Source organism: Entelurus aequoreus, linkage group LG06, assembly GCF_033978785.1.
Source record: "Entelurus aequoreus isolate RoL-2023_Sb linkage group LG06, RoL_Eaeq_v1.1, whole genome shotgun sequence".
Lineage (NCBI taxonomy): Eukaryota > Metazoa > Chordata > Actinopteri > Syngnathiformes > Syngnathidae > Entelurus > Entelurus aequoreus.
The window spans coordinates 77736000-77763892 of NC_084736.1; the positions used below are offsets into that span (position 1 = coordinate 77736000).

The 27893-nt window shown below is 39.7% G+C and overlaps 1 protein-coding gene across 1 annotated transcript in view; it reads left to right on the plus strand.

Moving 5' to 3' along the window:
* Window positions 1-25701, plus strand: part of hk2 (hexokinase 2) — a 92809-nt gene extending 67108 nt beyond the window's left edge. The window contains exons 17-19 of the mRNA XM_062051593.1: window positions 6124-6360; window positions 6468-6658; window positions 24251-25701. Coding sequence (XP_061907577.1) covers window positions 6124-6360; window positions 6468-6621 — 391 coding nt within the window. The 3' untranslated portion in view covers window positions 6622-6658; window positions 24251-25701. The remainder of the gene's footprint in view (window positions 1-6123; window positions 6361-6467; window positions 6659-24250) is intronic.
* The last annotated feature ends 2192 nt before the right edge of the window (window positions 25702-27893 follow it).

The following is a 27893-nucleotide window of genomic DNA, read 5'->3' on the forward strand; positions in this document are numbered from 1 at the left end:
ACGATTAAGTCAGGGCTTTGGGAAAGCCATTCTAAAAACTTAATTCTAGCCTGATTTAGCCGTTCCTTTACCACTTTTGACGTGTGTTTGGGGTCATTGTCCTGTTGGAACACCCAACTGTGCCCAAGACCCAACCTCCGGGCTGATGATTTTAGCTTGTCCTGTAGAATTTGGAGGTAATCCTCCTTTTTTCCTTGTCCCATTTACTCTCTGTAAAGCACCAGTTCCATTGGCAGCAAAACGGGTCCAGAGCATAATACTACCACCACCATGCTGGACGGTAGGTATGGTGTTCCTTGGAATAAAGGCCTCACCTTTTCTCCTCCAAACATATTGCTGGGTATTGTGGCCAAGCAGCTCAATTTTTGTTTCATCTGACCACAGAACTTTCCTCCAGAAGGTCTTATCTTTGTCCATGTGATGCCAGCCACAGTCATTTTTCCTGCTTTACAATGACCTTAGGAATATCGTAGTACTTTGTGGTTCCTTATCCTGAATTCGCACGGTTTCTACAACCCCACACGACTCATGTGTAACCCATTTCGCACAAAAATAACAATAGAGGCGTACTTGGTTAAGAGTGTTTGCATACACGCTTTGCAAGGGAATTATGAGCCTGTGGTGACGTCATCGGAAACCTTTGTGTAGGAAAAATTACTTTAGACTTTGCACTGTTCGGTCTTGGTCGGTCCTTGTATCGACCCAGTATAGACTCCCCCCACGCCCATAAATACCGCATTTTTCGGAGTATAAGTCGCTCCGGAGTATAAGTCGCTCCGGAGTATAAGTCGCACCGGCCGAAAATGCATAATAAAGAAGAAAAAAAACATATATAAGTCGCACTGGAGTATAAATCGCATTTTTTGGGGAAATATATTTGATAAAACCCAACACCAAATATAGACATTTGAAAGGCAATTTAAAATAAATAAAGAATAGTGAACAACAGGCTGAATAAGTGTACGTTATATGAGGCATAAATAACCAACTGAGAACGTGCCTGGTATGTTAACGTAACATATGGTAAGAGTCATTCAAATAACTATAACATATAGAACATGCTATACGTTTACCAAAAAATCTGTCACTCCTAATCGCTAAATCCCATGAAATCTTATACGTCTAGTCTCTTACGGGAATGAGCTAAATAATATTATTTGATATTTTACGCTAATGTGTTAATGATTTCACACATAAGTCGCTCCTGAGTATAAGTCGCACTTATAGTCTGAAAAATACGGTAGTTGTACTAAAGTAATAATACATTAATAATTGTGCTGCTGCAAGCTCAGTTTAAAAACATTGTGGCCTAAGTTTTTGACAATCTCTCAGTTTTCCAAAAGCTCAGTTTAAAAAAATCCTACATAAAAAAATATACACTACCGTTCAAAAGTTTGGGGTCACATTGAAATGTCCTTATTTTTTAAGGAAAAGCACTGTACTTTTCAATGAAGATAACTTTAAACTAGTCTTTACTTTAAAGAAATACACTCTATACATTGCTAATGTGGTAAATGACTATTCTAGCTGCAAATGTCTGGTTTTTGGTGCAATATCTACATAGGTGTATAGAGGCCCATTTCCAGCAACTATCACTCCAGTGTTCTAATGGTACAATGTGTTTGCTCATTGGCTCAGAAGGCTAATTGATGATTAGAAAACCCTTGTGCAATCATGTTCACACATCTGAAAACAGTTTAGCTCGTTACAGAAGCTACAAAACTGACCTTCCTTTGAGCAGATTGAGTTTCTGGAGCATCACATTTGTGGGGTCAATTAAACGCTCAAAATGGCCAGAAAAAGAGAACTTTCATCTGAAACTCGACAGTCTATTCTTGTTCTTAGAAATGAAGGCTATTCCACAAAATTGTTTGGGTGACCCCAAACTTTTGAACGGTAGTGTAGGTCATCAAATCTCAGCAACAAGCTGTAATATCTTACTGAAATCATTTAGGACCAAAACCCTTAAAACAAGTAAAACACTCTAACATAAAATCTGCTTAGTGAGAAGAATGATCTTATCAGACAGAAAATAAGCAAATATCACCCTTATTTGAGATATTTAATCTGACTTAGATTTCAGTTTTTGCAGTGTAGTTATATCCACATGAAGTCTGCACTTTTGATGTAAGTTGAAAGGTGGCATATGTGTGGTTGCATCATCATGCTATACCGGCTATCATGCTGTGCCAACATGTGACTTGACACATGTAGTATTGAAAATTTGTATTTAAAAACAGGTGCAGTATAATGTAGCGAACATGTCAATTACCCCTGCGGTGTTCTAGTGCTGACAATTTCTGATCATTAGGTACCGGCTGGGTAACCGCTTGCCACAGCGCACATAAAGTGAGAGAAATAATGATCTGATTTCCTGTTGATTTTTCTTTGTTTATGTCTTTACAAAGATATCAACAGTCCATCCATTTTGGTAGCTTTATTTGAACATATAAACTAAATATTAGAGATGTCCGATAATGTTTTTTTTTGCCGATATCCGATATTCCGATATTGTCCAACTCTTAATTACCGATTCCGATATCAACCGTCATACAGTCGTGGAATTAACACATTATTATACCTAATTTTGTTGTGATGCCCCGCTGGATGCATTAAACAATGTAACTTTACCATGAATTGAAAAACTTATTTGAGTGTTACCATTTAGTGGTCAATTGGTGTTATACTCAATGGTTAACTGGACATCTTTATGTGCTCGACGCCTCAATCATTGGTATGTTTTCACCTACAAAACCATTCTGGGTATCACTCCATCTTATCTGTCTTGTCTTTTAACAAAGAAACAAGGAAGTCACAATCTTCGTTCAATGAATGTTCTACAATTTGTCGTCCCCAAAGTAAGAACTGAACTGGGCAAAAAAGCATTTAGGTTTTCAGCACAGAAGGCTTGGAATAACCTACAATCGAATATTAAACTTCAAAACCTTGTTACATTGAATGGGTTTAAAGCTTCTGTGAAAGGATTGCAGTCTACCTTGTCTGTATGCACATGTGTCATGTGAGCAAGTTTTAATGTTGTAAATATGATGTTTTATGTGTTGTTTACTGTTTTTAATGTAACCTTGCTGCTGCCCTCTTGGCCAGGTCTCCCTTGGAAAAGAGATCTTTGATCTCAATGGGATTTTTACCTGGTTAAATAAAGGCTAAATAAATAATAACAATTTACAGAGTGTGCAGATGGTGCTGAAAGACGATGCTTCTGCGTCTGAGGCTTTTGACAAAGTTGCAGAAAAGAACTCTCGGGTCACAAACAGTTGGGCAAGAGTTTGAGAACAGGTTTTGTGACCTGGATCAGCTTGAGCCATGTGTGTCATTCATTTCTAATCCTTCCATGAACGTGGACATATCATGCATTGCCGAGCAGTTAAGTGCAACATTCAGCCTGGATGCTGAACAGGTGGAGATTGAAATTGTAACACTGCAAAATGACCTCCACCTCAAAGCCCACCAGGCTGCACCAAACTTTTGCTGCCTTGTTGACCCAGAAAAGTACAGTGGTGTATGCGCAGCAGCTATGAAGGTTGCAAGCCTGTTTGGTTCAACTTATCTTTGTGAATCAGCCTTTTCTGACATGAACTTCATCAAGAACAAACACAGAACACGCCTCACTGATGCACATCTGCAAGACTCACTCAGAGTTGCAGTGTCAAGTTACACACCAGAGTACAACACACTAGTTAAAGGCCTACTGAAAGCCACTACTACCGACCACGCAGTCTGATAGTTTATATATCAATGATGAAATCTTAACATTGCAACACATGCCAATACGGCCGGGTTAACTTATAAAGTGCAATTTTAAATTTCCCGCGAAACTTCCAGTTGAAAACGTCTATGTATGATGACGTATGCGCGTCAATGGTTAAAGTGGAAGTATTCGGACACATTGTATCTCAATACAAACAGCTCTGTTTTCATCGCAAAATTCCACAGTATTCTGGACATCTGTGTTGGTGAATCTTTTGCAATTTGTTTAATGAACAATGAAGACTGCAAAGAAGAAAGCTGTAGGTGGGATCGGTGTATTAGCGGCTGGCTGCAGCAACACAACCAGGAGGACTTTGAGGATAGCAGACGCGCTAGCCGACGCTAGCCGCCGACCGCATCGATGATCGGGTGAAGTCCTTCGTCGCGCCGTCGATCGCTGGAACGCAGGTGAACACGGGTGTTGATGAGCAGATGAGGGCTGGCGTAGGTGGAGAGCTAATGTTTTTAGCATAGCTCTGACGAGGTCCCGTAGCTAAGTTAGCTTCAATGGCGTCATTAGCAACAGCATTGCTAGGCTTCGACAGGCGGCACAGCATTAACCGTGTAGTTACAGGTCCAGTGTTTGGTTCGGTGTCTCCTGATAGTAGTATTGTTGATCTGCTGTCTATCCTTCCAGTCAGGGGCTTATTTCTTTTGTTTCTATCTGCATTTAAGCACGATGCTATCACGTTAGCTCCGTAGCTAAAGTGCTTCACCGATGTATTGTCGTGGAGATAAAAGTCACTGAATGTCCATTTCGCATTCTCGACTCTCATTTTCAAGAGGATATAGTATCCGAGGTGGTTTAAAATACAAATCCGTGATCCACAATAGAAGAAGGAGAAAGCGTGGAATCCAATGAGCCAGCTTGTACCTAAGTTACGGTCAGAGCGAAAAAAGATACGTCCTGCACTGCACTCTAGTCCTTCACTCTCACGTACCTCATCCACGAATCTTTCATCCTGGCTCAAATTAATGGGGTAATCGTCGCTTTCTCGGTCCGAATCGCTCTCGCTGCTGGTGTAAACAATGGGGAAATGTGAGGAGCCTTCCAACCTGCGACGTCACGCTACTTCCGGTACAGGCAAGGCTTTTTTTTATCAGCGAGCAAAAGTTGCGAACTTTATCGTCAATTTGCTCTACTAAATCCTTTCAGCAAAATATGGCAATATCGCGAAATGATCAAGTATGACACATAGAATGGATCTGCTATCCCCGTTTAAATAAAAAAAATTCATTCATTCATTCAAGAAACAGATAACAGATTTGGTGTCCAGTTCAAAGTGTGACTTGATTTATTTAAAAATTTGAGAGTTGACTTTTGTATTTTACAGGAGTTATTATTTGTACAAACATGGTGCAAAGTAATTCATGATTTGTTAAAAAAATGTTAGTGGCTAGCTAGTTCAAATGGGATATTGTGATTTCACAAGACTGTCTTAGAAGTGATCATTTGAAAATGTTCAATTTGAAAAATGTGCACTTAGAGAAAATATAAAAATAAAATGTTGCATACTGATATTTACCTGTTTCTATATATATTTATTGTGAGAAATCATTAAGATGATCAGTGTTTCCACAAAGATAAATATCATTAATTATTAATAATAACATAGAGTTAATAATAATAATAACATTGAGCAAATTGGCTGATTCTGGCAATTTATGTAAGTGTGTATCAAACTGGTAGCCCTTCGCATTAATCAGTACCCAAGAAGTAGCTCTTGGTTTCAAAAAGGTTGGTGACCCCTGGTCCAGAGTATACTAGAGCAATGGTCCCCAACCACCGGGCCGCGGCCCGGTACCGGTCCGTGGATCGATTGGTACTGGGCTGCACAAGAAATATATATATATATATATATGTTTTTTTTTTTTTAAATTTTATTTTATTTTTTTTATTTTTTTTTAATTTAAATTATTTTTTTATTTTATTTAAATTATATTTTTATTTTATTAAATCAACATAAAAAACACAAGATACACTTACAATTAGTGCACAAACCCAAAAAACCTCCCTCCCCCATTTACACTCATTCACACAAAAGGGTTGTTTCTTTCTGCTATTAATATTTCTGGTTCCTACATTATATATCAATATATATCAATACAGTCTGCAGGGATACAGCCCGTAAGCACACATGATTGTATTTTTTTATGACAAAAAAAAACAAAAAACATTTTTTTCTGGTTGGTAGAGGATCAAATACTTATTGTAATTAATCAAATACAAATAATTTATAATATTTTATTGTGTGTTTTTCTGTTGAAACAAACGTACAATGAAAATGATGGACTATTCATGTGTGTACAAACCCCATCGTGTTTATCATCAGTGTTGTCTCTCTCAACCCACAGTGACCGTCTGGCAATGAGGCAGGTCCGTTGCATCCTGCAGCACCTTGGTCTTGTCACGTCCACGTATGATGACAGCGTCCTCGTTAAGGAGGTTTGTAGCGTGGTGTCCCGGCGCGCTGCACAGCTCTGCGGCGCTGGTTTGGCCGCGGTTGTTGATAAGATAAGAGAGAACCGCAACATGCAGCAGCTTACCATTACAGTTGGAGTGGACGGCACCCTTTATAAGATGCACCCTCAGTAAGTCACCTTTTGAAGTTTCTTCCATCTGAAGAAAACCTTTTGATATTGACTCTTGATGCAGGACCATATTTTGAACGCCTTTTAAATTTTATTTCAATCAAAAGTTTCTCCAGGATCATGCAAGAGACGTTGCAAGATTTGGCACCACAGTGCAACGTAACTTTCCACAAGTCAGAGGATGGGAGTGGCAAAGGAGCAGCACTGATCACAGCAGTGGCCTGCAAAAGTAACAGCAGCGGGCAGAACTACAGCGGTTAAAAAGCTCAGCATTGATGTGCAGTGAGATTCACGTCAGGTAAGATATTTGGAGTTTTTTTTTTTTTTAAAAATGGAATTCTTGTCTTTTGATCAATGTTATCACAGATTTCTCATTAGGAGGATAACATAAAAGATGAGGTAATTAACATTAGGTAAAAAAAAAAAAAAGGTCTCCAAATACTACTGTCAGGTTCAAACACTGATGACATCTATTAAACAAGACAAGAAGCAAAGAATCAAACAGAGGCAGAATTAAATGTTGCTCAATTGAGGAGAAACGTGTCAACCTGTAACCTCTTACAGTGTCACCCACGCTCTAGCGAAAGATTGTACGCCACCTCTTTTTATTTGGACTTTCCCTGTTTACATAACAACATCTGTTTCTAAACGAATGGGGAGGATGTAAACAGTCATTGTTTTCGGTCACATTAACACAAAAGAAAAAGATGCCTCTGGCTTGGGCTAGTCCTGGATTCAGCTTGAGCAGGTCTTCGATGACAATAGATAACCCCTCCCGTCTCCTCCCATCGTACACAATGGAATTTTCCAAGCCTTTGCTTGGTGCAACAAAGACAGCCTCTTGTCTGTTCATTGGGAACTCAGAGAACGGAAAGTTTTTTGATAATTTACATACAATTTTTCTGACAACTACTTATAAGCCTACTGAAACCCCTACTACCGACCACGCAGTCTGATAGTTTATATATCAATGATGAAATCTTAACATTGCAACACACGCCAATACGGCCGGGTTAACTTATAAAGTGCAATTTTAAATTTCCCGCTAAACTTCCGGTTGAAAAGGCTTTGGATGATGACGTATGCGCGTGACGTAGCCAGTGAAACAGAAGTATCGGTACCCCATTGAAAACAATACAAAAAGCTCTGTTTTCATCTCATAATTCCACACTATTCTGGACATCTGTGTTGGTGAATCTTTTGCAATTTGTTTAATGAACAATGGAGACTGCAAAGAAGAAAGTTGTAGGTGGGATCGGTATATTAGCGGCTGGCTGTAGCAACACAACAAGGAGGACTTACTTGGATAGCAGACGCGCTAGCTGACGCTAGCCGCCAACTGCATCTGTGATCGGGTGAAGTCCTTCGTCGCGCCGTCGATCGCTGGAAAGCAGGTGAGCACGGGTGTTGATGAGCAGATGAGGGCTGGCTGGCGTAGGTGGAGCGCTAATGTTTTTATCATAGCCCTGTGAGGTCCGGTTGCTAATTTGCTAAGTTAGCTTCAGCGTCGTTAGCAACAGCATTGTTAAGCTTCGCCAAGCTCGAAATTATTAACCGTGTATTCACATGTCCATGGTTTAATAGTATTGTTGATCTTCTGTCTATCCTTCCAGTCAGGGATTTATTTATTTTGTTTCTATCTGCATTTGAGCCAGATGCTATCACGTTAGCTCAGTAGCTAAAGAGCTTCGCCGATGTATTGTCATGGAGATAAAAGTCACTGTGAATGTCCATTTTGCGTTCTCAACTCTCATTTTCAAGAGGATATAGTATCCGAGCTGGTTTAAAATACAAATCCGTGATCCACAATAGAAAAAGGAGAGAGTGTGGAATCCAATGAGCCAGCTTGTACCTAAGTTACGGTCAGAGCGAAAAAAGATATGTCTTGCACTGCACTCTAGTCCGTCACTCTAACGTTCCTCATCCACAAATCTTTCATCCTCGCTCAAATTAATGGGGTAATCGTCGCTTTCTCGGTCCAAATCGCTCTAGCTGCGTTGAAAACAATAGGAAAATATGAGGAGGCGAACAACTGACTAAGTCACGCTACTTCCGGTAGGGGCAAGGCTTTTTTTTCATCAGAGACCAAAAGTTGCGAACTTTATCGTCGTCGTTCTATACTAAATATCTTCCGCAAAAATATGGCAATATCGCGAAATGATCATGTATGACACATAGAATGGATCTGCTATCCCCGTTTAAATAAAAATAATTTATTTCAGTAGGCCTTTAATCCCTTTTCATATTTTATTTTTAATAAAACTGAAAACCAGTATTATTAAAAAAATTTAATAAAAATTAAACTGAAAACCAGTAGGGCAGCACAGTGGAAACAGGGTTTAGTGCATGTGCCTCACAATACGAAGGTCCTGAGTAGTCCTGGGTTCGATCCTGCGCTCGGGATCTTTCTGTGTGGAGTTTGCATGTTCTCCCCGTGATTGTGTGGGTTCCCTCCGGGTACTCCGGCTTCCTCCCACCTCCAAAGACATGCACCTGGGGATAGGTTGATTGTCAACCCTAAATTGGCCCTAGTGTGTGAATGTTGTCCGTCTATCTGTGTTGGCCCTGCGATGAGGTGGCGACTTGTCCAGGGTGTACCCCACCTTCTGCCCGAATGCAGCTGAGATGGGCTCCAGCACCCCCCGCAGACCCCAAAAAGGGACGGGCGGTAGAAAGTGGATGGATGGATGGATGGATGAAAACCAGTAACACCAGGTGAGGCATAGATGCCTTTGGAGTTTTTTTCCTTTTTTTCATATGTTCCTATCATCATAATACAGCAGCGATTCCCATTTACTATTATGCGAATAACTATTCATAGTTCACTTAAAAGTGACAGACTTGATCACCCGGCCACCTTTTCTCTTCCAAACATATTGCTGGGTATTGTGGCCAAACAGCTCCTTTTTTTTATGACATCACATGGACAAAGATAAGACCTTCTGGAGGAAAGTTCCGTCATCAGAGGCTCGCTTCACACGTTATCATTTCCAGCTCCTTCCCTACATGAAGCAAGCCTCCATATGCGCTTTGCAGATACTCCTCCTCCATTACTCAACACACAAGCCTCGGCAAAACTGTTCACGTCCCTAGATAAAGCACACCTCCACCACTCCCACTGTCTTACTACGCTATGTTTGTATGCTTCAAATCGTTCCGCCTCCGTTTGGGGTAGCACGTGCCACCCTAGACCACCCCCTAAACACGCCACTGGCCCTCTGTGGATCGAGTTTGATTTGATTTGAACACAGATTACTGTAAACGTTAATAGTTTTTTCTGAAAGGTCAGCCCTCATCCGTGCAATGCAGTTAACTCAAAATACAGCCTCAAGAAAACAACTAATGGATTGTGCTTTGCACAGTACGGAGGTTTACACTTTGCAATTTAACACTCAGGGAGTCTTTCAATGTTAAGAACGTTATAGGTTTGAAGACCCAAAAAGCTTTCAGTCATTAAAGTCTTAAATGTAAATTATTTTTTGTCTTACTTTTAATGCTTGAATCTGTAGATCAACTTTAGATCTATCCGTTGATATAAAGTATTTTAGGTTTTTTATTTTTATGTTTTATGCTCTTTTTGTCAAAGAAAACACATTTGTTGGCTATGGCAACACACTATGCAATATTTACACTGCAAAAACTGAAATCTAAGTAAGATTAAATATCTCAAATAAGGGTGATATTTGCTTATTTTCTGTCTGATAAGATAATTATTCTCACTAAGCAGATTTTATGTTAGTCTTTTACTTGTTTTAAAGGTTTTGGTCCTAAATGATAAGATATTACAGCTTGTTGCTGAGATTTGATGACCTATATTGAGTAAAACATGCTTGAAACTAGAATATCAACTGTTGCAAAGCTGTGTCATCAACACTCACAAGTATAAAACTACTTTTTTACAGTAATAATTTCTTACTTCAAGCATAAAAAAATAATAATTTGATTTAAAATTATAATTTTGCTTAGTTCAAATAAAATACCCCTAATTTTTGTATTTTCTTGTTTCTGAACACTGACTTTTTGCAGTGTACCCCCCCCCAAAAAATCAATCAATCAATCAATCAATCAATGTTTATTTATATAGCCCTAAATCACAAGTGTCTCAAAGGGCTGTACAAGCCACAACGACATCCTCGGTACAGAGCCCACATACGGGCAAGGAAAAACTCACCCCAGTGGGACGTCGGTGAATGACTATGAGAAACCTTGGAGAGGACCGCATATGTGGGTAACCCCCCCCCTCTAGGGGAGACCGAAAGCAACGGATGTCGAGTGGGTCTGACATAACATTGTGAAAGTCCAGTCCACAGTGGATCCAACACATCAGCGGGAGTCCAGTCCACAGCGGGGCCAACAGGAAACCATCCCGAGCGGAGACGGGTCAGCAGCGCAGAGATGTCCCCAACCGATGCACAGGCTAGTGGTCCACCCGGGGTCCCGGCTCTGGACAGCCAGCACTTCATCCATGGCCACCGGACCTATGCGACTCCCCCTCGCAAGGGACAGGGGAGAAGAGGAGAGAAGAAAAGAAACGGCAGATCAACTGGTCTAAAAAAGGGGGGGTCTATTTAAAGGCTAGATTATACAAATGAGTTTTAAGATGGGACTTAAATGCTTCTACTGAGGTAGCATCTCTAACTGTTACCGGGAGGGCATTCCAGAGTACTGGAGCCCGAATAGAAAACGCTCTATAGCCCGCAGACTTTTTTTTGGCTCTGGGAATCACTAATAAGCCGGAGTTCTTTGAACGCAGATTTCTTGTCGGGACATATGGTACAATACAATCGGCGAGATAGGCTGGAGCTAAACCGTGTAATATTTTATACGTAAGTAGTAAAACCTTAAAGTCGCATCTTAAGTGCACAGGAAGCCAGTGCAAGTGAGCCAGTATAGGCGTAATATGATCAAACTTTCTTGTTTTTGTCAAAAGCCTTGCAGCCGCATTTTGTACCAACTGTAATCTTTTAATGCTAGACATAGGGAGGCCCGAAAATAATACGTTACAGTAATCGAGACGAGACGAGACGTAACGAAAAAGTTTAATATTGGATGTGAAGTACCGTATTTCCTTGAATAGCCGCAGGGGCGTTAATTAATTTAAAACCTCCTGTCACTCCTGCGTTTACCGGAAACCGGCGGGATGGCCGTGCATGCGGTAATTATTTTAAAACCTCTTCTCACTCCGGCGTTTACCAAAAGGAATCCATAAAATTTAGTCGTGCGCTTTAAGTGTGATGTAAGCATACCATCATGAAAAGCACATTTAATTAAAAAAAAACCTTATTATGGTCTTACCTGTACTTATAAATGGAGTCCATTTGCAGCTCCTTCTGACCAAAAGCATCGATAACTTGTTTATAGAAGTCTTCATTATTTCCTTTTTTCCGTTTTAAAAGTCTCTGTCTCGATGGAGATATTCCTTTAATTATTACCTCCTGCTTCCATTGAAAGTCCAGTTTAGAAAACTGTTTTATTTTAGATACCCTCCTTGTTAAAAGGAAGAGAAAAAAATCTCTTGCTGCGTGTGTTCACTTCTTCTGCAGTACCGGAAGTCGCAAGAAGGATCACTAGCGCGGCAGCGCCCTCTACCACCAGGAGGCGGGAGTCATTTAATGACTTATACAGTATTTCACACACGCAGCTACGGTATATTAATAAAACATAGCTGCTTACTGTTCTCTTTAGCATACTGTACCGGTATTCAATAGCTTGGACCTTAAATCCTACTGAAAAGCTCATTATCTTTTTTCCTTTGTGCGATTGTAAGCTACTGAAAGCAGCTTCCTCCATTTTGAAAATGAGGACAGATGCGTCACTCGTGACGTAACGAATTTGACCCGGTGGAAGTTCTAGCCATATGCTAAATATTTTGCGAAACGAGTTTGACCTGGTGAAAATTATAGACATGCGATAATAAAATTAATATTTTGCGAAACGAATTTGATCCAGCTTCAATAATGAACCGGCGATAAGGCCAAGCATGCGTTAATTATTTTGAGAAACGAGTTTGACCCGGCAGTAATTCTAGACGTGCGAATACTATATTCCCTGCGCCAATTCAAGGAAATACGGTACTTGGAGCCTTAAAGGCCTACTGAAAGCCACTACTACCGACCACACAGTCTGATAGTTTATATATCAATGATGAAATCTTAACATTGCAACACATGCCAATACGGCCGGGTTAACTTATAAAGTGCAATTTTAAATTTCCTGAGAAACTTCTGGTTGAAAACGTCTATGTATGATGACGTTTGCGCGTGACGTCGATGGTTGAAGTGGAAGTATTCGGGCACATTGTATCCCAATACAAACAGCTCTGTTTTCATCGCAAAATTCCACAGTATTCTGGACATCTGTGTTGGTGAATCTTTTGCAATTTGTTTAATGAACAATGGAGACTGCAAAGAAGAAAGCTGTAGGTGGGATCGGTGTATTAGCGGCTGGCTGCAGCAACACAACCAGGAGGACTTTGAGTTGGATAGCAGACGCGCTATCCGATGCTAGCCGCCGACCGCATCGATGATCGGGTGAAGTCCTTCGTCGCGCCGTCGATCGCTGGAACGCAGGTGAGCACGGGTGTTGATGAGCAGATGAGGGCTGGCGTAGGTGGAGCGCTAATGTTTTTATCATAGCTCTGACGAGGTCCCGTAGCTAAGTTAGCTTTAATGGCGTCGTTAGCAACAGCATTGCTAGGCTTCGACAGGCGGCACAGCATTAACCGTGTAGTTACAGGTCCAGTGTTTAGTTCGGTGTCTCCTGATAGTAGTATTGTTGATCAGCTGTCTATCCTTTCAGTCAGGGGCTTATTTCTTTTGTTTCTATCTGCATTTAAGCACGATGCTATCACGTTAGCTCCGTAGCTAAAGTGCTTCACCGATGTATTTTCGTGGAGATAAAAGTCACTGTGAATGTCCATTTCGCGTTCTCGACTCATTTTCAAGAGGATATAGTATCCGAGGTGGTTTAAAATACAAATCCGTGATCCACAATAGAAAAAGGAGAGAGTGTGGAATCCAATGAGCTAGCTTGTACCTGAGTTACGGTCAGAGCGAAAAAAGATATGTCCTGCACTGCACTCTGGTCCTTCACTCTCACGTTCCTCATCCACGAATCTTTCATCTTGGCTCAAATTAATGGGGTAATCGTCGCTTTCTCGGTCCGAATCGCTCTCGCTGCTGGTGTAAACAATGGGGAAATGTGAGGAGCCTTTCAACCTGCGACGTCACGCTACTTCCGGTACAGGCAAGGCTTTTTTATCAGCTACCAAAAGTTGCGAACTTTATCGTCGATGTTCTCTACTAAATCCTTTCAGCAAAAATATGGCAATATCGCGAAATGATCAAGTATGACACATAGAATGGATCTGCTATCCCTGTTTAAATAAAAACAAATCATTTCAGTAGGCCTTTAAATAGGTCAATAATTCACAACAACATTGATTTTGATTCATAATAATTGTTTGAGCATTAAGCGTTTTAGATAAAAAAAACGACATTTTCATAAAAGTGTTAAAAGTAAGTCATATACAGTATATACTATATATATATATATATACCAATTCACGTAAGATCCACTGGTGCTGGTGGTTTGGGTGCCTGGGTTGCGCGTGACGTCACGTCTTGTTTGAATTGGCACTTAAGAGTGGCGAGTACTTGCTAGCACTTGAAGGGAAAACAGGCAATTTAGAAGCGGACATGTTCTTAGTAATCTTGCCACCCCATCAATGTTTCATGACAAAAACCCAACCATGCCAAATAGAAAACGTTCTAAAGTGTGGCTCGTCTTTTCCAAATGCGACGCTAATGCACATTACGCTAATTAATTGGCCGTTCATGGTGTTAAAACCTGAAAATTATCTGTCTAGGGTACATTTATTAATGATGAAAAATGATATATATCTGCGATTAATTTCAAGTTAACTATGAACAATGCGATTAATAGCGATTAAATATTGTAATCGTTTGACAGCCCTAATATTTATATATATATATATATATTTTATTTTTTTTACTTTGAATGCCTACATTTCTAGATCAACTGCAGATCAACCCATTTATATTAAGTTATTGTTATTTTTTTATGTTTAATTTTTTTTTGTAAAAGAACCACCTTTTGTGTATGGCAACAAAAAAAATCAGTATTTTCCCTCTAAAATCTCAAAAGTCAAATATTTGATGTGCAGTAATTGGAACCTTACATAGGTTAACCCAATTAACAACAACGGTGATTTTGATTCATAATAATTGACCATTTTTGTTCAATAACCTTATAAGACCCCTGGATCCTTGAGGGTCCCACTCATAAAAGTGTGGTTAAATCTCTAGATCAACTTTAGATCTATCTGTTGTTGTTAATCATTTATGTTTTTGTATGTTGTAAGCCTTTTTTTTTTGTCAAAGAAAACACCTTTTTTTATAGAGCAAAGTATGCAAAATTATGAAATATGATGCGGTAATTAGAGCCTTGAATAGGTCAATAATTCAAAAGATTGATTTTGATGAGGTGTTCGGGTCTGTGGGACCCGTTTTCATTTTTTTTATTAAACAAAAATTGATACAATTAATTAATTTTTCAAACTGAGACTCACTGACTTTGGCTCATTTTCTGTGAAGAACATATATCAGAATACATATTTAATGACCACACACCATACACCCCCCCTACACATTTCTATTACATATAAGATGTCCGGGTCCACTGGAGCCGGGGCTAATAGAAGTGTGGAAATTGATGTTCTGTGTACCACACACACACACACACACACACACGCACACACACACACACACAGCAGGCCTAGACAGGAGGAGGACAGAGTGTAGGTACACAGAACATCAGAGAATCAAATGTGCGAGAAAATGAGAGCAGACAGTGTTGACAGACAATGTTGAAACCTTTTGTGGGAACCGCAGGTGCAGAAACACAAAAGAAGAATCCCTGTGGGATGCAGAATCTGTCTGAGAAATTTTCCGTGCAACGTTCATATTGTTGTTACTCAGCCAGCGTTTGTGGGTCTGATGGACCCGTTGCATTTTGTGGCTTTTAATGCCTCACAATCAAACACTTTTATGTTAAAATACTGAACAGATGTTTATTGGGATAAGGTAAACATCTGTTCAGTATTTTAACATCAAAGTGTTTGATTGTGAGGCATTAAAATCCACAAAATGCAAGGGGTCCATCAGACCCACAAACGCTGGCTGAGTAACAACAATATGAACATTACACAAGGGTTAAAATGTATCAATAACAATATCATTAACAATAACAATATCGCTAACAATATAACAACGTATCAATAACAATAACACTATAGTATAACGATATATCAATAAGACTATACACACATAACAATAGAACAATATCAATGACAACAATACCAATTGAGCAACAGTAACAACAACAAGGTAACACAGACTCATTGAGAACATCATTACAGACCAAAGTGAGCCTCTAGCAAATGGTGTACAAGTGAACTACTCTTTTTCTGTTAGTACACAAGGTGAACTGTTTAGGTCGTGCACTCCCTAGGCCGGGGTTGCTACGGCTGCTTTCCCCTTTTTTGACCTGCATCCCTGCTTTGGAGGACCCACTAGGATGCTGAATACATGACAGGCAGACGGGTCATTGTGTATTTTGCCGGCGCAAAAACGGACGGCTCTACAAAAAAAAAAAAGTGCCGCCTGTAACCTTTTGTGCCATTCCATGTGGATTCAATGTTTGTGAAAAACACAAAGGCATTGTAACAGGAAATGCACACCATATAATGAAAAAGGGTATCGGGGGCCACTTGTGTGACTTTCTCCTGCAGGAGGAGGTGGAATAAGGATTTTAGGGGGATTTTTTTGGAACAAACCTGCAATAGTAATAATATTGATGGATTAGATTTATATTGCGCTTTTCTAGACACTCAAAGCGCTTCACAGAGAAGTGGGAACCCATCATTCATTCACTCCACATTCACACCTGGTGGTGGTAGACTGACGGAAGCATGTCCGACCACCCCCCATCATCCATTCACCAGTGGGGGCAAGGGTGAAGTGTCCTGCCCAATACAATACATATTAGACGATTAGATTGCATTATATGACAAACACTCTTTTATAAACATTGACCAAAAAAACCCAAAACAATCATAATAAGTGACAGCATTTGTGCAATACCAACACATACAGTCGTGGTCGAAAGTTGACATACACTTGTAAAGAACATAATGTCATGGCTGTCTTGAGTTTCCAATCATTTCTACAACTCTTATTTTTTTTGTGATAGAGAGATTGGAGCACATACTTGTTGGTCACACAAAACATTCATGAAGTTTGGTTGTTTTATGAATTTATTATGGGTCTACTGAAAATGTGAGCAAATCTGCTGGGTCAAAAGTATACATATAGCAATGTTAATATTTGGTTACATGTCCTTTCAGTGGCCTAGTGGTTAGTGTCTGCCCTGAGATCGGTAGGTTGGAGTTCAAATCCCAGCCGAGTCATACCAAAGACTATAAAAATGGGACCCATAACCTCCCTGCTTGGCACTCAGCAACAAAGGGTTGGAGTTGGGGGTTAAATCACCAAAATGATTCCCGGGCGCGGCACCGCTGCTGCTCACTGCTCCCCAAGGGGATGGGACAAATGCAGAGGACAAATTTCGCCACATCTAGTGTGTGTGTGAGACAATCATTGGTACTTTAATCTTTAATCTTTTGCAAGTTTCACTGCAATAAGGCACTTTTGGTAGCCATCCACAAGCTTCTGGTTGAATTTTTGACCACTCCTCTTGACAAAATTGGTGCAGTTCAGCTAAATTTGTTGGTTTTCTGACATGGACTTTTTTCTTCAGCATTGTCCACACGTTTAAGTCCGGACTTTGGGAAGGCCTTTCTAAAACCTTCATTCTAGCCTGATTTAGCCATTCCTTGACCACTTTTGACGTGTGTTTGGGGTCATTGTCCTGTTGGAACACCCAACTGCGCCTAAGACCCAACCTCCGGGCTGATAATTTACTCTCTGTAAAGCACCAGTTCCATTGGCAGCAAAACAGGCCCATAGCATAATACTACCACCACCATGCTTGACGATAGGTATGGTGCTCCTGGGATTAAAGGCCTCACCTTTTCTCCTCCAAACATACTGCTGGGTATTGTGGCCAAACAGCTAAATTTTTGTTTCATCTGACCACAAAACTTTCCTCCAGAAGGTCTTATCTTTGTCCATGTGATCAGCAGCAAACTTTAGACGAGCTTTAAGGTGTCTCTTCTGGAGCAAGGGCTTCCTTCTTGCATGGTAGCCTCTCAGTCCATGGCGAGGCAAAACAGGCTGGACTGTGGACACTGACATCTGTGTTCCAGCTGCTTCCAGTTAATTGCAGATCTGCTTTTTGGTGGTTCTTGGTTGACTCTTGATTATCGTGACCAATTTTCTCTCAGCTTGCGTTTTCTTCCTGATTGTGGCAGTGACAAAACTGTGCCATGCACTTTATACTTACGAACAATTGTCTGGACAGTTGCTCTTGGGACCTTAAGCTGCTTTGAAGTGGCTCCAAGTGACTCAATGATTCCTTTTTTCAGATCTGTGCTGAGTTCCTTTGACTTTCCCATTGTCGCGTTTGTAACCGAGTCTAATGACTGCATCACATGAGCCCTATTTAAATGGGCTCAGAGAAGTCAACAGGTGTCGTCAATCATAATCTCTCACAATGAAGATAAGAGGCCATGCCATGAAGCTAATTTGATTTGATTGTAACTTTTCTACATCTCCAAAATTGATAATGAATGTTGCTGTAGGTATACTTTTGAACCAGCAGATTTGCTCACATTTTCAATCAATCAATTCCTTTTATTGTCATTGTCATAATAACACTTAAGTCGTACATATCAACAAGATTTTGTTTGATGTTGCAGCAATGCAATGTCCAGAGCACAATTATTGAGGTGGTGAAGAGTGAGGTAATAAGATGGTCGGGGCCAGGCTTTTCATTAGCAGTCTCACAGCTTGGGGATACAGACTGTGAGACATTCTGGTGGTCCTGGCGCGAATCAATCTATACCTCCTTCCAGAGGGTAGCAGGTTGAAGAGGCCATGTGCTGGGTTTCAGTAGACCCCTAATAAATTCATAAAAGAAGCAAAGTTCATGAATGTTTTTTGTGACCAACAAGTATGTGTTCCAATCACTCTATCACAAAAAGAGTTGTAGAAATGATTGGAGACTCAAGACAGCCATGACATTATGTCCTTCACGAGTGAAACTTTTGACCACGATTGTGAATACAAATGCCAAATGTGAATTATACCAAAAGTTGATGAAAAATTGTGCTTTCCTGGATAAATTTTTTCCCACCAGGATCTTGAACCTGTGGCAAGCGTTCAGGTTTCATGAGTCGAGCTGCTGTCGTGGTAAAATACCTGTGAATGTTGCAGCCTAATTGAAGACTTAAAAAAATACGTTCAAAAACAAACACTAAGCCACACCACCAATGGGAGAAGAGAAGGGTCGATTCTTATGAGTTCAAACCCCACAGTTTTTCGTTTTTCTAGCTGTCGTTTCTCCTCGGTGTCCTCTCTCTGACGAGCCGCCGTCTTCTCCATGTGAGCGATCGCACGTTTCTTCTCGCTCACCGCCTTATCCACGTCTTCCCGAGTCATAACAAAAACTATAAAAATGGGACCCATTACCTCCCTGCTTGGCACTCAGCATCAAGGGTTGGAATTGGGGGTTAAATGTCTACTGAAAGCCACTACTACCGACCACGCAGTCTGATAGTTTATATATCAATGATGAAATCTTAACATTGCAACACATGCCAATACGGCCGGGTTAACTTATAAAGTGCAATTTTAAATTTACCGCGAAACTTCCGGTTGAAAACATCTATGTATGATGACGTTTGCGCGTGACGTCGATGGTTGAAACTGAAGTATTCGGACACATTGTATCACAATACAAACAGCTCTGTTTTCATAGCAAAATTCCACAGTATTCTGGACATCTGTGTTGGTGAATCTTTTGCAATTTGTTTAATGAACAATGGAGACTGCAAAGAAGAAAGCTGTAGGTGGGATCGGTGTATTAGCGGCTGGCTGCAGCAACACAACCAGGAGGACTTTGACTTGGATAGCAGACGCACTATCCGACGCTAGCCGCCGACCGCATAGATGATCGGGTGAAGTCCTTCGTCGCGCCGTCGATCGCTGGAACGCAGGTGAGCACGGGTGTTGATGAGCAGATGAGGGCTGGCGTAGGTGGAGCGCTAATGTTTTTATCATAGCTCTGACGAGGTCCCGTAGCTAAGTTAGCTTCAATGGCGTCGTTAGCAACAGCATTGCTAGGCTTCGACAGGCGGCACAGCATTAACCGTGTTGTTTGGTTCGGTGTCTCCTGATAGTAGTATTGTTGATCTTCTGTCTATCCTTCCAGTCAGGGGATTATTTCTTTTGTTTCTATCTGCATTTAAGCACGATGCTATCACGTTAGCTCCGTAGCTAAAGTGCTTCACCGATGTATTGTCGTGGGGATAAAAGTCACTGTGAATGTCCATTTCGCGTTCTCGACTCTCATTTTCAAGAGGATATAGTATCCGAGGTGGTTTAAAATACAAATCCGTGATCCACAATAGAAAAGGGAGGAAAGGGTGGAATCCAATGAGCCCTTTTACCTAAGTTACGGTCAGAGCGAAAAAAGATACGTCCTGCCCTTCACTCTTACGTTCCTCATCCACAAATCTTTCATCCTCGCTCAAATTAATGGGGTAATCGTCGCTTTCTCGGTCCGAATCGCTCTCGCTGCTGGTGTAAACAATGGGGAAATGTGAGGAGCCCTTCAACCTGCGACGTCACGCTACTTCCGGTACAGGCAAGGCTTTTTTTATCAGCGACCAAAAGTTACGAACTTTATCGTCGATGTTCTCTACTAAATCCTTTCAGCAAAAATATGGCAATATCGTGAAATGATCAAGTATGACACATAGAATGGATCTGCTATCCCCGTTTAAATAAAAAAAAAATCATTTCAGTAGGCCTTTAAATCACCAAAAATGATTCCCGGGCGCGGCCACCGCTGCTGCTCAATGCTCCCCTCACCTCCCAGGGGGTGATCAAGGGTGATGGGTCAAATGCGGAGAATATTTCCGCCACACCTAGTGTGTGTGTGACAATTATTGGTACATTTTAATTTTCCTGAGGGAACTCTCCTGAAGGAATCAATAAAGTACTATCTATCTATCTATCTATCTATCTATCTATCTATCTATCTATCTATCTATCTATCTATCTATCTATTAACTTAATTAATTAATTGGTTGCCTGGCAATTCATGTTTTTGTGAATCTGCAGCAGAGCATCTTTGATCTTTATATGAAAACAGGCTGCCTGGACTTGGTAGATTTGATGTAGTTTCAGACAAGCATTCACCAACTATGTTTATGTTTGCGTGTTTTACATAAAATTGCAGCCTTTTACATACGAGGTCCTCTAAAAGCCACGCGGGTGTGCGCACACATGCACATGCTATCATTATATGTAACCACATCCACACAATGTCCCTGACAACTCGCTAACATGATTTTTATTGCTTTCAAGTTGTTGGCAGGTTTTTGATATTCAAATAACCTATGGGTCTGATATGAACATAATGATACTCTATGGTACTCTGGTGGTGTTGAGTGGTCAAATTACACCTGTAAGAAGATTTGCACGTGTTTCAAAGGGAAATGCTTGGATTTGTTTGGTTTTCATTAAAGAAGCATGATAAAATAACAGCTTTACATCATCATATAGATCCAGGGGGTCAGCAACCTGCGGCTCTTTAGCGCCGCCCTAGTGGCTCCCTGGACCTCTGTCAGAGATGTGTGAAAATGAAAAAAAGATGAAGAAAAAAAATAATTTTTTGTTTTAATATATTTTCTGTAGGAGAACAAACATGACACAAACCTTCCTAAGAGTTAAAAAATCCCACTGTTTACATTAAACATGCTTCACCGATGAGAGTATTTGGCAAGCACTGTTTTGTCCTATTAATTTCAGCGATCCCTGAACTCACCGTAGTTTGTTTACATGTACAACTTTCTCCGACGCTGCCACAGAAAGACGTGTTTTACGCCCCTCCTTCTTTGTCTCATTTTGTCCACCAAACGTTTTATGCTGTGCGTGAATGCACAAAGGTGAGCTTTGTTGATGTTATTGACTTGTTGTAGTGTTAATCAGGCATATTTGGTCACTGATTGATCGATTTAAACTTTTATTAGTAGATTGCACAGTACAGTACATATTCCGTACAATTGACCACTAAATAGTTTTATGCCTCCTTTGTCTCATTTTGTCCACCAAACATTTTATGCTGTGTGTGAATGCACAAAGGTGAGCTTTGTTTATGTTATTGATTTGCTGGAGTGCTTATAAGGCATATTTGGTCAATGCATGACTTCAGACTAACTGTACGTACTAGAGATGCGCGGATAGGCAATTATTTCATCCGCAACCGCATCACAAAAGTCGTCATCCACCCGAACTAACATTTTATCAAAACCACAACCATCCGCCACCCACCCGTTGTTATGTATCTAATATAGACGGTGCAAGGCAGAAAGGAGACTGATCCAATGCAGCAGAGACATTCAATGCGTGCCACGCATTATCTCATGGCCACGCATTAGAGGCTAAGAGATATTAATACGTGATAATATTATTTATCATTATTATAATATTATTGTCATTTCCATTAAGAAAGTGTTAACTATTATTGTTATATTTTTTCCCTGGTCTTTAGTATTCCCTTTTTTAGTTTGTCGCGTACCACGTTTGCTGCCGGCGTTGCCATCTTTTAATTTTTTTCTTCTTCTGCTGTTGTGTTGTGGTGTGCTGTGTCACGCCAAATTTCTTCCCCCAACAAAAACCTTCCCCCCGCCCCCATTTACTTCCGTGGTCATGTTTCCTCTTACGTCATTGACAGCGATCGATAGCACTTCAGCTTTGACTGCCCGTCGCTGGAAGGATACTTCGTCTTTGACAGCTGCTGGAATCTGAAGAAATCAATTATTGTTTTTGTTTTTTCGTACAGGCGCGAAACAGGACAGTCGCGTGCCGGTTAAGGACCCCCGGCAACTTTGTGACTTTATTGGACGCAGCCCCGGAAGTAAATGGGGGGGAAGGTTTTAGTGCCTGATGAATAATTGCCTGTTTCAAAGAGTGCTGCTCGTTTTTCGTATGTGGGTAACAACATTTAACTATGTATATATAGTTCCGAATTGGTTCAACCGCCACCCGCCCGAATCTATTTAAAATCTATTTTTTTCGTCATGCATCCACCCGACCCGCGGATTATCCGCGGTTGTGTCCGCAAACCGCGCATCTCTAGTACATACATTATTCTGCCTCGTTTGTAGGTATATTTGAGCTAATTTAATTTCCTTTACTTATGTCATCTATGTATTTAATGTATGCATGTCTCATGACACATTATCTGTATGTATAATATTTCTCATAGTTGTTTGTGTGCCATGTTGTTCCAGACCACAGCAAAATAGAAAATTTCTGTCAACAAAGATTTGCGTCAGCCTTTGATAGTAGGCTAATATAGGCACTTATATCATGTGATGTCTTCATTATAAGACTTATATAAGACTTTTTTTGCGGTTCCAGACCGATTTTTGTTTTGTATTTTTGGTCCAATATGGCTCTTTCAACATTTTGGGTTGCCGACCCCTGGTCTAGATCAGTGTTTTTCAACCACTGTGCCGCGGCACACGAGTGTGCCGTGAGATACAGTCTGGTGTGCCGTGGGAGATTCTGTAATTTTACCTATTTGGGTTAAAAATATTTTTTTGCAAACCAGTAATTATAATCTGCAAATGATGTGTTGTTGTTGAGTGCCGGTGCTGTCTAGAGCTCAGCAGAGTAACCGTGTAATACTCTTCCATACCTGTAGGTGGCAGCCGGTAGCTAATTGCTTTGTAGATGTCGGAAACAGCGGGAGGCAGAGTGCAGGTAAAAAATGTGTCTAATGCTTAAACCAAAAATAAACAAAAGGTGAGTGCCCCTAAGAAAAGGCATTGAAGCTTAAGGAAGGCTATGCAGAACAAAACTAAAACTGAACTGGCTACAAAGTAAACAAAAACAGAATGCTGGACGACAGCAAAGACTTACTGTGGAGCAAAGACAATGTACATCCAAACATGACATGAAAATCAACAATGTACCCAAAAGAAGGATAAAAACAACTTAAATAGTCTTGATTGCTAAAACAAAGCATTTGCGGGGAATAGCGCTCCAAAGAAGACATGAAACTGCTACAGGAAAATACCAAAAAAAGAGAAAAAGCCACCAAAATAGGAGCACAAGACAAGAACTAAAACACTACACACAGGAAAAGAGCAAAAAACTCCAAATAAGACAGGGCGTGATGTGACAGGTGGTGACAGTACACCTACTTTGAGACAAGAGCTATATTGATGCATGCTTGGTTATGGTTTAAAGTCATATCCAACAATTGCGACAACGACTTTTTACTGTCAACTGAGTTTAATTTTTTAATGATTTCTGCTGGTGGTGTGCCTCCGGATTTTTTTCAATGCAAAATATGTGCCTTGGCTCAAAAAAGGTTGAAAAACACTGGTCTAGATCATGCTAAAAATAAGAATGGACATTTTGAAGTGAACTCCTTTAGCCATATTTCCTCTCACTAATGTTTTATTAATTTGTGTTGCATGATGTCATATTCAAAAGCAAAAAAAAAAAAAAAAGTACCCTAAAAGGTCCTGGGTCGCCCCGAGGGTTAAATTGCCCCACAACACAATGGCAATTTCTAGTTTCAGACAAGGTTGTTGCAACATATCCATATATTTGTGATGGGAGATATGTGTATGTCTGTGTTGACCTTCAAACTTTAATGTCACTCACAGGTCTGAGGGGGACTTGCACTACTGAAAGAATGAAGATACAGTTCAAATAAAAGACTGGTCATGTCATCATGAAATGCAGCAGATCTCCATCAAAGAAAATGTATGAACGTGACCTGAAATCCAAATGTTTTATGTTGAAGGTAGGAAAAAAATGGTTTCAACCTGCAGTTCCACCACAATTTAACCAAAAAAAGACAATACTGTACAAGTGGCACTAACTGTAAAATGATGCCAAATTAGAGCTACTGTTAGATAATACATGATGCTATGTTATTCCTATATACTGCATAGTACCAGCACCATGTTACACTTGTGTTTTTCTTTGTGTTGTAAAGTTAGGAAACCAAGCTTTTGCAGGTTGATTTACTGTGTATGTCCTTGTGACGTTAAAAGGGTGAAATAAAAGCCAAGCAGAGTTGTTTTCCTCCCATGAGCTGACAATATACTGCACCGATTAATCATGTAATAATAGTTCATTATTGTACGTACAGTTGTGCTCATAAGTTTACATACCCTGGGAGAATTTATGATTTCTTGGCCATTCTTCAGAGAATATGAATGATAATACAAAAACCTTTCTTGCACTCATTAAATAGAGAAGCTATTTATTGGCAAACAACTGTGTTTACTCTTTTTAAATCAAAAATGACAAAAGAAAGTACCCAAATGACCCTGATCAAAAGTTTACATACCCCAGTGACTTTGATCTGATAACATGCACAAAAGTTGACACAAACAGGTTTGAATGGCTAATCAAGGTTCCAATCCTCACCGGTGACATGTTTGTTTGTAATTAATGTGTGTGTATAAAAGGTCAGTGAGTTTCTGGGCTTCTGACAGACCATTGCATCTTTCATCCAGTGCTGCACAGATGTTTCTGGATTCTGAGTCATGGGGAAGGCAAAATAATTGTCAAAGGATCTGCGAGAAAAGGTAATTGAACTGCATAAAACAGGAAAGGGGTATAAAAAGATATCCAAGGAATTGAGAATGCCAATCAGCAGTGTACAAACGCTGATTAAGAAGTGGAAAATGAGGGATTCAGGTAGACCAGCAAAGATTTCAGCCACAGCTGCCAGGAAATATGTTTGAGATGCAAACAAAAATCCAAAAATAACTTCAGCTGAAATACAGGACTCTCTGAAAAATTGTGGCGTGGCTGTTTCAAGATGCACAATAAGGAGGCACTTGAACAAAAATGGGCTGCATGGTCGAGTGGCCGAAAAGTTCACTTTTGGTCTCATCACTCCAAATTATTTTGTTCCTGAAGTTTTGAGGGTTGTCTCTGTGCTGTCTGGCTTTCTTCTGGCGACTCGACCATGCAGCCCATTTTTCTTCAAGTGCCTCCTTATTGGTAAACAAGGAGGTACTTTATTTTGTCATTTTGATTTAAAAAGAGTAAACACAGTTGTTTGCCAATAAATAGCTTCACACAACCATTAAGCATGAGTGGAAGAAAGGTTTTGGTGTTATCGTTCATATTCTCTGAAGAATGGCCAAGAAATCATAAATTCTCCCAGGGTATGTAAACTTATGAGCATGGCTGTATACATGTATTTATAATGTACACGTGCACCTGCAATGGTAAATAAACATCTACATTGGAAATGTAGTAACAAAAACGATATTGTATTCAGTGTCAATTGTATTTAGGAAAGCCCCTTGAGATGTGGCGTCTCTCGGCACGGACTACAAAGACGGACGCGCGCAAATTTTCAGGACTTATGCAGATCCCAAATGCAGATCAGGGGTAAGAAAAGTCTCTTTTGCATAATATTGCGAAACAAAACGCCAGATAAAATGTCTTACCTTATACACACACCATAATGATACTCCTATGTTGAAGCACAGTACAATCCATCAAGCGGTGCGGCTTCATAGCTTACCAAAGTCGTACTAAAACGTTTTGATAGATTTTTGGGCGCCGTGTGTAATGTTCTATATTTTCAATGGAACATATGCAATTTTGGTGTTGATTACCGTATTTTTCGGACTATAAGTCGCAGTTTTTTTGGCCGGGGGTGCGAATTATACTCAGGAGCGACTTATGTGTGAAATTATTAACACATTAGCGTAAAATATCAAATAATATTATTCACGTAAGAGACTAGACGTATAAGATTTCATGGGATTTAGCGATTAGGAGTGACAGATTGTTTGGTAAACGTATAGCATGTTCTATATGTTATAGTTATTTGAATGACTCTTACCATAATATGTTACGTTAACATACCAGGCACGTTCTCAGTTGGTTATTTATGCCCCATATAACGTACACTTATTCAGCCTGTTGTTCACTATTCTTTATTTATTTTAAATTGCCTTTCAAATGTCTATTCTTGGTGTTGGCTTTTATCAAATAAATTTCCCCAAAAAATGCGACTTATACTCCAGTGCGACTTAAATATGTTGTTTTCCTTCTTTATTATGCATTTTCGTCCGGTGCGACTTATACTCCGAAAAATACGGTACTTGAGTCATATTGCAGTCGACACGTTTCTCTTATGTGTGACTGCCATCTACTGGTCACACTTATCATTACACCATGTACCAAATAAAATAGCTTCGAGGTCGGTTGCAAAACATTTCTCAAAAGTGCCAATTTTATTTAGAAAATTCATTCATTTTACATGGAAAGTGTGGACATTTAGTTTTCACTTGGCAAAGATGTTTCCCATTTGTGCAAACATTTTTTTTTACCTGAACTTGCATATTGTCTTTCTTTCAAAAATAGTTTTTACAAAAATAAGTAAAATCAATAACCCTAACTTTGTTTCTTATTCACTAACTTTTAAGCACATTCTTAAATGCTAGACCTTTTTACTGTTTATCAATTTTGTGCATAATCCCTAACCCAACCCTTATGTTTAAATCATTTATGCTAAGCATATCACTTTTTCCTTCATAAATTGGAAATGCTGACCCTAACCCTCTACCTTTAACCTTAATTTTTTTTATGACTTACTCAAATAAATAAATCCATTACCCCCAACCCTTTTTTTATTATATATTTTTTAAATACTTTTATTCAGTTCATTAGATTACTATGACCACCATGATTATTAACCACAACCCATTGTAAACGTATTTGAAATGCTAACCATAGCATTTTGTTCCCTTCATAAGTTGGAAATGTTTTTTGTAGCCAACTTGTTTTGGAGTTCACCTTCTCTGTAAACCTCCTAAATGCTAACATATGTTTTCCTTTATACGTTGGAAATATTTTTTAACCTATTAGTTTTGAATTTTCTCACCTAACATTTTTTTTCGGTTTTGTATTATTTTTCAGTCCTTGCATCTTTTTTTTCTTTTTTCTCCCAAACTTTCAACTTTTTTTCTTAACATGAAAAATGTGAAATTTTTGTTTTCACTTTGCAAATATTTTTCCCACTCCTTCAAAATGTTTTCCTAAACCTGCATGTTGTTTTTTTTCCCAAATATATTTTATTTGTGTACGAAAACAAAAAAAATCATTAACACTTAACCCTAACTTTTTTCTTATTCACTCATCTTTATGCACATCCTTAAATGCTAACCCTAACCCATGTTTATTTCATGAAGTAGTAATTTGAATCTTTGTTCATAATCATAACCCTTCTTTCATTCGTAAAGTAGTGATTTGAATTTTTAAGCTGCTCTTTAG